Here is a 12,287-nt window from a genome sequence, read left to right on the forward strand (position 1 = left end):
AAATACAACCTAGGGAGAATGAATGACGCTAGAGAATGTTTACCTGTCATGAATAGAGTTGATATAAAGGTTCACAAACCAGATGAGAGAGTACTGGTACATGGGGTCGATGTTAGCCAGGTCTGCAATGCTAAAGAATAACACTGATGAATGTTTAGCAATAGGTCTATAACCTTCTCGAGACTCTGCTATTTTGAGTTCTGTTTTTTCTGCAATCTGGAAGAAGAGAAAAATCAAGATGAAGAAATAGGAGATGTGTTTTAATTACATATATTTCATACAATGAAATTTATATTAAAAATATCCCCTAAGTTAATGACAAAATTATAGGGGCATGGATTACATGAAAGGGCTTTATTATGCAAACATCTATAAAGAAAGAAAGGGAAAGAAAGGAAGTAAAGAACTAGGGAGAGAGGGAAGAGAACGAAGAAAGAGTGGAAAGAAGGAAGGTAAAAGAAAGAAAAATATCTTTACAGATCAAAGGCGTAACTACCCATCAATTATCTCTTTCTTATTTGAGGAAGACAAAACTATCAATCTTTGCTTATTCTTTGCCTTAATCTGATGTGTATCTACTATTGTCACTCACCCTCTTTCAAACCTAGACAGCATACTAAAAAGCAGAGACATCACTTTGCCAACAAAGTTCCATATAGTCAAAGCCTATGATTTTTCTAGTATTCACATATGTGTGGGAGAGGTGGACTGTAAAGAAGGCTGAGTGCCGAAGAACTGATGCTTTCAAACTGTGGTGCTGGAGAAGATTCTTGAGAGTCCCTTGGACAGCTAGGAGATCAAATCTGTCAACCCTAAAGGAAATCAATCCTGAATCATTGGAAGGGCTGATGCTGAAGCTGACGCACCAGTGCTTAGGCCATCTGATGTGAAGAGCCGACTCATTAGAAAAGACCCTGATGCTATGAAAGATTGAGGACGAGAGAAAAAGAGGGTGACAGAGGATGAGATGGTTGAATGGCATCGCCAACTCAATGGACATGAGTTTGAGAAAACTCAGGGAGATAGGGAAGGACAGGGAAGCATGGTGTGCTACAGTCTATGTAGTGGCAAAGAGTCCAACACGACTTAGTGACTGAACACCCTCTTTTATTTTAATAGGTCAGAGACAGAAGGAGAAGGAGAGAGAGAGAAAGTATGTATATACGTGTATGGTTTAAGGCACCAACATGTTACCAGAACCCAGCACAAAGTCTAGCGAAGCAAGAATTTGGAAGTATTTGTTGGCTGTTTATTTGTTGTTCTTGTTACATTAAGAACATCTTTTTTTTTCAGTGAGATTCTCATAATTTTAACTTTTTTCTAATAGGGGTATAGATAGATATTCAATCTCTAAAAGAAAAAAAAATTTCTTCAAGACAACAGTCATTCCAATGACAACTCAGTATGATACATTGATATTCTATAGGAAAAACATATAGAGCACTTTTCCAACCCACTCTCCCTTCTTTGGACATGCTATCCACAAACTCTGCTGAATTTATACTGAATGATCCTGTTTTCAGCTGATTCAATCAGGTGGTAGGCACAGAACCAGACCCAATATTAGCTAATACATTTTCCCTCCAGAGAATTAGATCTTCAGGAGCATCAAAAACTGAAATCAGGTGGTGCTCAGCCTTAGAGCTAAAAGGCAATGGTATCAGAGTTGGTTTCTATGTGCAAGATAAAAGTACAAAGTAACAGTATAGAAGTTTTACAGAAAAGAACTTGGTCTCCAGATGGAGCAGAATGAAGCATGTATGAGGACCACAGAACCTTAGAGAAAAGGAGAGACAAAGAGCAGAGAAATTTAACACTTTCCCTTCATTCCTGAGGCCTACATGTACTTCCTACAATTGGGAAAATAAAATATCCCCAATTTGAGTGGGTTTGTGTTCCTTACAAGCAAACTTTCCCCCAAATTACAGTATAACTACAATTAAAAGTAAGTTTTGAAGCTCCATCTTGACTATAAATAAAACAAAGTTATCAACAATGGAAATGAATGATATCTTTACAAAAGAAAGTACGATCTTAATATTCTCATTTAAATCTTCTGTTATTTAACCCTTAACTTTTCAGCCAAGTACTATTTACCACTGCAGTGATCAATGCAAAAAAAAATGATTACTTTTCAGTGATCAGTGCAAAGAAATAGAGGAAAACAATTGAATGGGAGAGACTAGAGATCTCTTCAAGAAAATTAGAGATACCAAAGGAACATTTCATGCAAAGATGGGCACAATAAAGGACAGAAATGGGATGGACCTAACAGAAGCAGAAGATACTAAGAAGAGGTGGCGAGAACTATACAATAAAGAACTTTACGATCCAGATAACCACAATGGTGTGATCACTCGCCGAGAGCCAGTCATCCTGGAGTCTGAAGTCAAGTGGACTTTAGAAAGCATCACTACAACTAGTGGAGGTCATGGAATTCCAGGTAAGCTATTTCAAGTCCTGAAAGATGATACTGTTAAAGTGCTGCACTCAATATGCCAGCAAATTTGGAAAACTCAGCAGTGGCCATAGGATTGGAAGAGGTCAGTTTTCATTCCAATTCCAAAGAAAGGCAATGCCAAACAATGTTCAAACTACTGCACAATTGCACTCATCTCACATGCTAGCAAAGTAATGCTCAAAATTCTCCAAGCCAGGCTTCAACAGCATGTGAATTAAGAACTTCCAGATGCTCAAGCTGGATTTAGAAAAGACAAAGGAGCCAGAGATCAAAATGCCAACATCTGTTGGATCATCAAAAAAGCAAGAGAGTTCCACAAAGACATCTCCTTGACTGTGCCAAAGCCTTTGATTGTGTAGATCACAACAAAATGCAGAAAATTCCTAAAGAGATGGGAATACCAGACTGCCTGACCTGCCTCTTGAGAAATCTGTATGCAGGTCAGGAAGCAACAGTTAGAACTGGACATGGAACAACAGACTGGTTCCAAATAGGAAAAGGAATATGTCAAGGCTGTATATTGTCACCCTGCTTATTTAACTTATATGCAGAGTACATCATGTGAAATGCGGGACTGGATGAAACACAAGCTGGAATCAAGATTGCCAGGAGAAATATCAATAACCTCAGATATGCAGATGATGCCACCCTTATGGCAGAAAGTGAAGAGGAACTAAAGAACCTCTTGATGAAAGTGGAAGAGGAGAGTGAAAAGCTGACTTGAAACTCAAATGAGGTGACTCATTTGAAAAGACCCTGATAGGGGAAAGATTGAGGGCAAGAGGAAAAGGGGACAACAGAAGATGAGATGGTTAGATGGCATCACCAACTCAGTGGACATGAGTTTGGGTGGGCTTCGGGAGTTGGTGTTGGACAGGAAGGCCTGGTGTGCTGCAGCTCACGGGGTCGCAAAGAGTCAGACACAACTGAGTGACTAAACTGAATTGAAAACTCAACATTTAAAAAACAAAGATCATGGCATTCAGTCCCATCATTTCATGGCAAATAGATGGGGAAACAGTGGAAACAATGAGAAACTTTATTTTCTTGGGCTCCAAAATCACTGCAGATGGTGACTGCAGCCATGAAATTAAAACATGCTTGTTCTTTGGAAGGAAAGTTATGACCAACCTAGACAGCATATTAAAAAGCAGAGATAGTACTACGCCAACAAAGGTCCCTCTAGTCAAACCTGTTTTTCCAGTAGTCATGTATGGATGTGAGAGTTGGACTATAAAGAAAGCTGAGTGCCAAAGAATTGATGCTTTTGAACTGTGTTGTTGGAGAAGATTCTTGAGAGTCCCTAGGACAGCAAGAAGATCCACCCAGTCCATCCTAAAGGAAATCAGTCTTGAATATTCATTGGAAGGACTGATTCTGAAGCTAAAACTCCAATATTTGGGCCACCTGATGGGAAGAACTGACTCACTGGAAAAGACCCTGATGCTGGGAAAGATTGAAGGCGGGAGGAGAAAGGGAAATCAGAGGATGAGATGGCTGGATGGCATCTCCAACTCAATGGACATGAGTTTGAGTAAACTCCGGGAGTTGGTGATGGACAGGGAGGCCTGGCATGCTACAGTCCATGAGGTGGCAAAAAGTCGGACATGACTGAGCTACCGAACCAAACTGAACTGAACCATTTACCATTAACAGTAACAGTAAGCAAAAACATTTAACAAATATTGTTATTTTTGAAGAGTAAATAATAATTTAACTCAGGTTCCAAGGCTTGCTCTATAGTATATTTATAAATAGTGTTATATTTACATATACTTGAACCCTTAGTATGAACACATAGAGATTTTTTTATTAATTATCATTAATAACCTAAAATCAAACAATTTGTTATTTTCTAACAAATAAACATTGTGAGCATATATGTTAAAAAACTGAAGTGTGAAATTCGCTAAGAGGAGAATTTATTATCTGTGAAAATTTCCTGATATTTATATATATTATATATTTATATAGTTATATTTATATATATTATACTTCCCTAGAATCCACTAGGCTATATTTCAGTCATGATGACTTTTGTGGGGGGAAACTTCTGGAACCTATAGAACAAATCCTTAAATTTTCACTTGTGTTTGTTTAATCTTATGGTTTGGGATAAAAAGGAAAGGTGGGTTTTAGACTACGTACAAAGACTTGCTGTGAAGATGTGTTTTCTGACAGTGAGTGGGTGGAATAGAAGTCATGGCCAGATACAGAGCAAGTTTTGAATCAAAATATATAGTGATTTCTAAATTCTGTTTGTAAAGATCAGTGAGATCCAGTCAAAAAGACGTGATTAAATTTCTCTTTGTAAGATAAAGCATTTGAACAAATAAATATTGATATCTACTTTCCTCTTTGAGCCTAATAGAAAATAAGCTGATTAATGTTTCCTGTCTTTTCTTTCACTTTGAAAAAACAAGTGGTGAGAGGAAAGTGAGGAATGGTTTCTGTTCTAATAGACAGTAATTGGGAAGGTAGACATTATTGAATATCTCAGCCATGGTCCCCAGATGAGAGGCTACTCTAAGACACTACTCCTTTTGGCTCTCTTGAAATGAAAAACACAAGCACAAAACAAAACAGTACCCCCAAAGAGAGTCATTGCCATCACGTTCACATAAAACTAAACCCATCCCAAAGGGAAGTCCTCCACCCCAAAACTGGGGTGAGTGAGGTAGGGTGCAAACAGAAGGATGCTGAGCAATTAGTGAAATTTCTACTTAGGATTCTTTTTATTTTTTAGTTACCCCAATACTAAAGATATGTTTAGTTCATTGGGCGGGCTAAAGAGGATAGAAGGGTCTGAAAATCCTTAAAGTAAGCCTACTGAAGTCAATCTGTATTATCATTTCATTGTGTAAACTTGGGGCTTAACTACTTTTTCTGGGCCCTACTTTTCTCAACTATGAAATGCTAAAATGACTAATAGCTAAGGCCCCTTTAACCTGTAACACTAGGATTATATTTTTTAAAGACAATATAAAAATACCATTTGAAAAAATTAAAAAATAAAAATACCATTTGGCTGTGTTAGATTAATTTGCAACAAGTATGCTATTGTGTGAGTTTTCCTTCCTCCACCTGCTGCTCCCAACTCTCATACCTCCTCCCTCTCAGATGACAAGGCAACACCAGAAGAACATCCTCATTAGATCCTAGAGCCACTTACTGTCCAAATAACCAGCAATGACCTCATACATCTTAAGTTCTAACTAGGAACTTAAGCAAGCCAAGTTCTCAAACTGAAGTTTTAGTTGAGGAGTCAATCAAAACTTGAATGAACCTGACTAGCTTACCCTACCTATGGAACAACAAAAATTATACTAAAACTTTTTTTCACTCCAAATGCATTTCTTCTATTTATAAGTACCACATAGATGACACAGGTTTTGAATGATTCAACAGTAAGAGATATTCTTATGAGTTTAAAACTAGTTTATATGCTGTGGTATTTTATGAATTATTTTCCTCTTCCCATAAGCCTACTACAGCACTTTACTTAGGAAGGGGGAGCAAACTGGACTCCAAAGAATCAAAAAAATTTCTAGGATTCTTTTTTTACCTGTTGTTTCTTGGTTATCTCATTGGACATCAATTTAGCAGAGTCTAAGATTTTAATCGCACTTTCATCTTCTAAAATGTTTCCTTCTGAAGATGATAATGTTTCTAAAATTTTTTTCTCTATATCTTTCAGCTGTTTCTTATTAGCTGCAGACTGAAGAATAAGAGCATTTCGTTCTTCTTCTAACTCTGGTCTAAAAAGATAAAAAAAACATTTGATCTAAATTTGTAGTATTTTATCTAAATATTAGACCTTACAATTTTGTAGGCATTTAAATATAACAATTTTGTAGACACGTAACACAAAGTAAGATGACTAACCTCTTTACCTTAAGGAAAAAATATTTCCATGAAAATGATAATTTGAGAAATTCAAGCAAAAACAAAGCATTGATTATAAATATGTAAAATGCAGCAATAATATATACTATGTTAAGTCTAAAAATATGTTAAGTTTATCCATATGGCTTAGCTCATTGTGTGAGAATAAGAACTGGAAAAGACACTCAGAATATGAAACTTCTATTCCTTGGCTTAATCATATTCAGTCTCATTTTCATCATCTCGTCTACAATAGCAGACACAGAAAAGATGACTCATCATACAACTGGCTCAAAGTAACAGATTGAATTGGCACTTAATACCTTAACAAAGATGGTATGAAACTTCAAATAACATAATTCATGTTATAGAATATGTTATGACTTGGTTCTGTCTTAGATATTATGCAAGTGGGATAAATACTGAAAATAACTAAAGTACCTCATGGTACATATTTTCACTTATAATTTGATTTCATTTAATTGACTACTTGATAGTGTTATATTAATCTTCAAGCTGAGTCAAAGATTTCCTTCTGGAACCAATTCTTTTTTTAAAATAGTTATTTATTTGGCTGTGCTAGGTCTTAGTTGTGGCATGTGGGATTTAGTTCCCTAACCAGGGATAAAAGATGGGCATGCATTGGGAGCTTACAGTCTTAGCCACTTTAAGGGAAATCCTAGAAACCAATTCTTTACTAGTAGCCCTTCCAGGGATCATTAATATTTTTCTCATTAAAAAAAAAATAACACATGCTAGTAATGGAAAAATACATAAAGAAAATAATGAGTTATCCATAATCTTACCACTCCTAAGGATTACCACTATTAATATTCTGGTGTATTCTTTCTCAATCTTTTTTTCATATATATGGATATCCATTCATGTATTAACTTTTGAAAAACAAATTATCCCTATCATACATAGTTTTATATCCTGCTTTTTCATTCTTGTCCTAAGTATTTTCTTATTTCATTAATATTCTGTATATGTCTTTGAACACATTTCTGATTTTGTCCAAAACATACATTTCAAGAAATGAAATTTTTTGTTTCAAACAATCAGATACAAGTCAAAAGTCATGGCTGCTGCTGCTGCTGCTGCTAAGTCGCTTCAGTCGTGTCCGACTCTGTGCGACTCCATAGATGGCAGCCCACCAGGCTCCCCCGTTCCTGGGATTCTCCAGGCAAGAATACTGGAGTGGGTTGCCATTTCCTTCTCCAATGCATGAAAGTGAAAAGTGAAAGTGAAAGTGAAGTCGTATTCGACTCCTAGCGACCCCATGGACTGCAGCCTACCAAGCTCCTCTGTCCATGGGATTTTCCAGGCAAGAGTACTGGACTGGGGTGCCATTGCCTACTCAGAAAAGTCATGGCACATCACCTAAATCCTATTACCCATACTAAAAGCCCAATATAACATGGTTGGCTTATAACTTATTTATTATAGAACAATTATTTTAAAGAATTCTGTATTTATTTAATTTATAATGACAAAGGAAATCAAACCAGTCCATCCTAAAGGAAGTCAATCCTGAATATTCACTGGAAGGACTGATGCTAAAGCTAAAGCTCCAGTACTTTGGCCACCAGATGTGAAGAGCCAACTCATTAGAAAAGACCCTGGTGCTGGGAAAGACTGAAGGCAGAGGAGAAGAGGGCAGCAGAGAATGAGTTAATTAGATAGCATCACTGACTCAGTGGACATGAATTTCAGCAAACTCCAGGAGATAGTGAAGGACAGGCAAGCCTGGTGTGCTGCAGTTCATGGGATCGCGAAGAGTGGGACACAACTTAGCAACTGAACAACAACAATAAAATTTAGACAAGGATTCAGAATAATCACACAACAAAAGTATTCAGTTCAGTTCAGTTCAGTCACTCAGTCGTGTCCGACTCTTTGCAACCCCATGGACTGCAGCACACCAGGCCTCCCTGTCCATCACCAACTCCTAGAGTTTACTCAAACTCATGTCCATTGAGTCAGAGATGCCATCCAGCCATCTCATCCTCTGTTGTCCCCCTCTCCTCCCACCTTCAATCTTTCCCAGCATCAGGGCTTTTCCAAGGAGTCAGTTCTTCACATCAGGTGGCCAAAGTTGCCATGATGATCATCTTTGCCATGATCAACAAAGATGCCATGATCTTAGTTTTCTGAATGTTGAGCCTCAAGCCAACTTTATGGCCTACAAATATTCTTTTCTAGACTATCTGAAAGTATCTAAGAAAATACATACCTCTCCTTTGCAACAACAATACCAAGTAATTGATCTTCAAGTCCTTCTGGAGTTATCATGAAATTGAGCAAAGATACCTTTGTAGCCAGCTCTGGCATATAATGTGGATTTCTCAACTTTGTGGTGATATAAAACTTGAAATCAAAGGAATACTCAATAATGACCTCACCAAGTCTGATGCAATCAATGCCACCTGTATTTCAGATAAAAATGCATAATAAATAAGCCAAAGTTACATAGCCCTTCCCCTTCTGTTAAAACCCATCCTAGGTTATAAGTAAAACGTTATAAAGTAATTTCAAACAGAATACAAGTGTTGCAAAAGCCAAAGACACAGAGGCAAGTAAGCAATTATACAGCATGAATCATTAATTCTGGGGTAACATATGTTTTTTCTGGTTGTCATGGAGCCTTCTAAATTAAGATTCCTTTTAATCTTACTTTCTCTATTAATTTTCAATAATGGTTCCAAAGTTATTTATGTATGACTAAAGCTCTTAAAGTACTAGAGTTTGACAGAGAAAAAATTTTATAGGCAGAAAGATATACAAGGGGGACAATGTTTACCTAAAGTCAACTCTGGTCCACATTAACCATTACTATTCATAGTAATGGACTTTGTGTGGTCCTTGGTCATAAGATAAAGGAATTTCAGGCTGGATGCAACTTCTGTATGTTCTCTACAGAACAATCTAAATAACCATGACTAAGGCAATCAAAGGAAGGCAAGGTATTTATTTTAGAATATCTGATACTTGTTCAAATTTCCTTTCATGCATAACAATGACACAGAAGTTCTGCATTATTAAGATTATTATTAAAATTATGTATTAGTCTTCTTCCTGCAAAGATAAGCCTCAAAGATAATCCAATCATCTTCAGTTTTAGCAACTAATATCAATTGACTTCTACCTTGTTTGAAAGTTTGTCTAAGTAGCAAAGGTTCCAATGATGGATCCAGTTCTTCACCAACATTTTCTAATAGAAGTGGAGTTCCAAACTGAATACAGTTTTCCAGTGTTCTCATATAGTCTGCATCTGATAGCTTAATAACACTAAGCTGATTTTCTTTCTCAGAGTTTTTGATCCACTTATTGGCTTGACCCTGGGGGTCAATCATTAAAGGCCTAAAATATAATAAGAAAAATTTTAGGGGACTAAATAGATGTTGAGATTTATCTAATATTATATAAGTTAAATAATAAATATCACCATCAACCTGTACAAAGTGTTTCATATACATTTTCAGGATAAATCTTCACAAAAGTTCTGTGAGGAAAAGGAAAATTGAGTTTCATTCTCATTTATTTTTGAAATGAAGAAATTAAGTACTTTGCCCAAGGTTTTAAGGTTAAGAAACTAGTTTAATGTCAGAAGTAGGATCTTATGAAAGTGTAAGCTGTGCTCTTTCCAATTTAACACATGGTCTTCATAGTAATTATAACATATCATCTGTTAACATAATATGAAAAATAATCCTATGTATCAGATAAGAATTTAAAATTAAAGATCTACTGGCTTATAATGGATTTCCTTAAGTTATGAGTAGAACCATAAACTAAGTTTCCAAGTTTAGTCTAGTATATATTTGAGATCTATTTAGGAAATTTTTTCTATGTAAGTATGGTAAAAGACTTTGTGTTCAACAACATACAATTCATAGTTTCAGAGAATAAATATATGAGGTGCTTTCCTCTTCCTCCATGATGATACTGACTATCCTGAGTTCCTTTTGTATTCAGTACAATGCATTAAATTATTTTTTTATATTAATATTAATACAGAAAGGGGAATTTTCACTTCATATTACTTTGGCTTTCCCAGACATTCTCCTTCTATTTCAACAATTTCTAGGGATAAAAACCCCCTTTCCCTTAGCCTAAAAATAAGCTCTTTAATCAACTAATCCCAGATAACTCTGTTCTTTTATTTTCTTTCCTTTCCAAAAGACAAAACAATTCAACAACAGCTGTATGGTTGTCTTCTTTCTCCACTCAAATTGTGCTGAAATCCTATTGAAAACACAAGCAGTCCAGACATCAGTTAAAATTTACTTTGCTCTCACAGCAAACAGATGAAAAGTGTTTTGGAAATGAGAAAGTTATTTTGCACACAATTGTTTAACAGTTGCTAGTAGTTAGACGAGATGCTTTTTAGTACCTTTCAAAGTCCTATTTAAAGGAACATTTTTTCCCCTCCTTTTTAAAAAAAAAAATTTTTATTTTTTATTTATTTTTTTAAAAGTAGGCTAATTACTTTACAATACTGTAGTGATTTTTGCCATACATTGATATAACTTTATTATTGGAAAAAAATATGGTATTTGTTCATTCCCCTACAAAAAGTAATAATTTCTGTAAATTTAGTTTTTCTAATGCTTATGTTCAACTCAATGGACATGAGTTTGAGTGGACTCTGGGAGTTGGTGACCAACAGGGAGGCCTGGTGTGCTGCAGTCCATGGGGTTGCGAAGAGTCAGACACAACTGAGCAACTGAACTGAGCTGACTGAATGCTTATCTTGGTAATACCTAAATTAATCAATGTTCTCAGTAATGCAATAATTAGAGATCTTATTTTTCTAAAAGAAATCCAACTCTTACTTAATGCAATTTTATGTGAGTATTACAAATACAACTGGAAAGCTGAGATGTGTCTATCCGAAAAATAAGGCCATGCAGGGTTTTGTGTTCCATGTGTACCTGACTGTAGGTATGAGAGTAATACTCATCTACATTTGAGATCCAAAAGCAGGGCAGTCTAAAGAAAAAATCATTATTGATTTATGCTTCTAACAGCGGTAGTAATTTTGGGGAAAACATAGCTTTGCTGTTAAATAGCCAGTGTTGTATTAGTAAACAATAATAAAGTAGAAACAGTAAGTATTTTCATTGTGGTTAAAAAGTAAGCAAAGTCAGAATTTGAGACATAGATACTAAAATGAGGTATTTGAAGAAAATATTTCTTTTTAAAAACTAACAGTTACTGAGCACTTATCACATGCAGTAAAATGAAAGAATAAACAATTTTAAACTCTGCTACAGTAAGGGCTTCCCTGGCAGCTCAGAGCGTAAAGTGTCTGCCTGCAGTGCGGGAGACCCGGGTTCAATCCCTGGGTCAGGAAGATCCCCTGGAGAAGGAAATGGCAACCCACTCCAGTATTCTTGCCTGGAAAATTCCACGGATGGTGGAACCTGGTAGGCTACAGTCCATGGGGTCACAAAGAGTCAGACACAACTGAGCAACTTCACTTTCACTTTCAAGAGAGAAAATGAGAGAGAAATATTTGACTCCAAATATCCTGATACCAGAGTCTGCACTACTCTTAACCACTGTGTAATATTATAAACAGACAAACCTTTAGAAATTATGAGCAAGCACAAGAAGAATTAATAATCAACTCTAGTTCCAGCAGCATGAGTGGCTAAGTAACCAATAGAACTCCTTCTGCTACCAAGTACTGGTGGATAAAACATGACATTTCAAAAATACATAGGTGACATACATTTGAACTATACATACATAAGGACAGAAAAACACAGGTGCCAGAAAAACAGCTTTGTATTTGTGAGCTGGTATGACAGCTAGCGTTGGCGAGAGTGTCAGTACTAATAACTTAAGGGCTCCTTGAGCCCATATGTAGCAGGAAAGTAAAACTGAAATCCCTGTATTAAGCTTAAACCCACAGAAGTCTTCATGAATCATA

The 12,287-nt window shown here is 36.1% G+C and overlaps 1 protein-coding gene across 1 annotated transcript in view; it reads right to left on the bottom strand.

Annotated features, from left to right (window-relative positions):
* The window catches only part of DNAH12 (dynein axonemal heavy chain 12), a 167,516-nt gene that overhangs the window by 29,224 nt on the left and 126,005 nt on the right, over nt 1–12,287 (bottom strand). Inside the window, exons 55-58 of the mRNA XM_052636568.1 lie at nt 9,495–9,709; nt 8,583–8,775; nt 6,027–6,219; nt 44–216 (exon numbers count right to left, since the gene is read on the bottom strand). Coding sequence (XP_052492528.1) covers nt 44–216; nt 6,027–6,219; nt 8,583–8,775; nt 9,495–9,709 — 774 coding nt within the window. The remainder of the gene's footprint in view (nt 1–43; nt 217–6,026; nt 6,220–8,582; nt 8,776–9,494; nt 9,710–12,287) is intronic.

The sequence above is a fragment of the Budorcas taxicolor genome, chromosome 1 (assembly GCF_023091745.1).
Source record: "Budorcas taxicolor isolate Tak-1 chromosome 1, Takin1.1, whole genome shotgun sequence".
NCBI lineage: Eukaryota > Metazoa > Chordata > Mammalia > Artiodactyla > Bovidae > Budorcas > Budorcas taxicolor.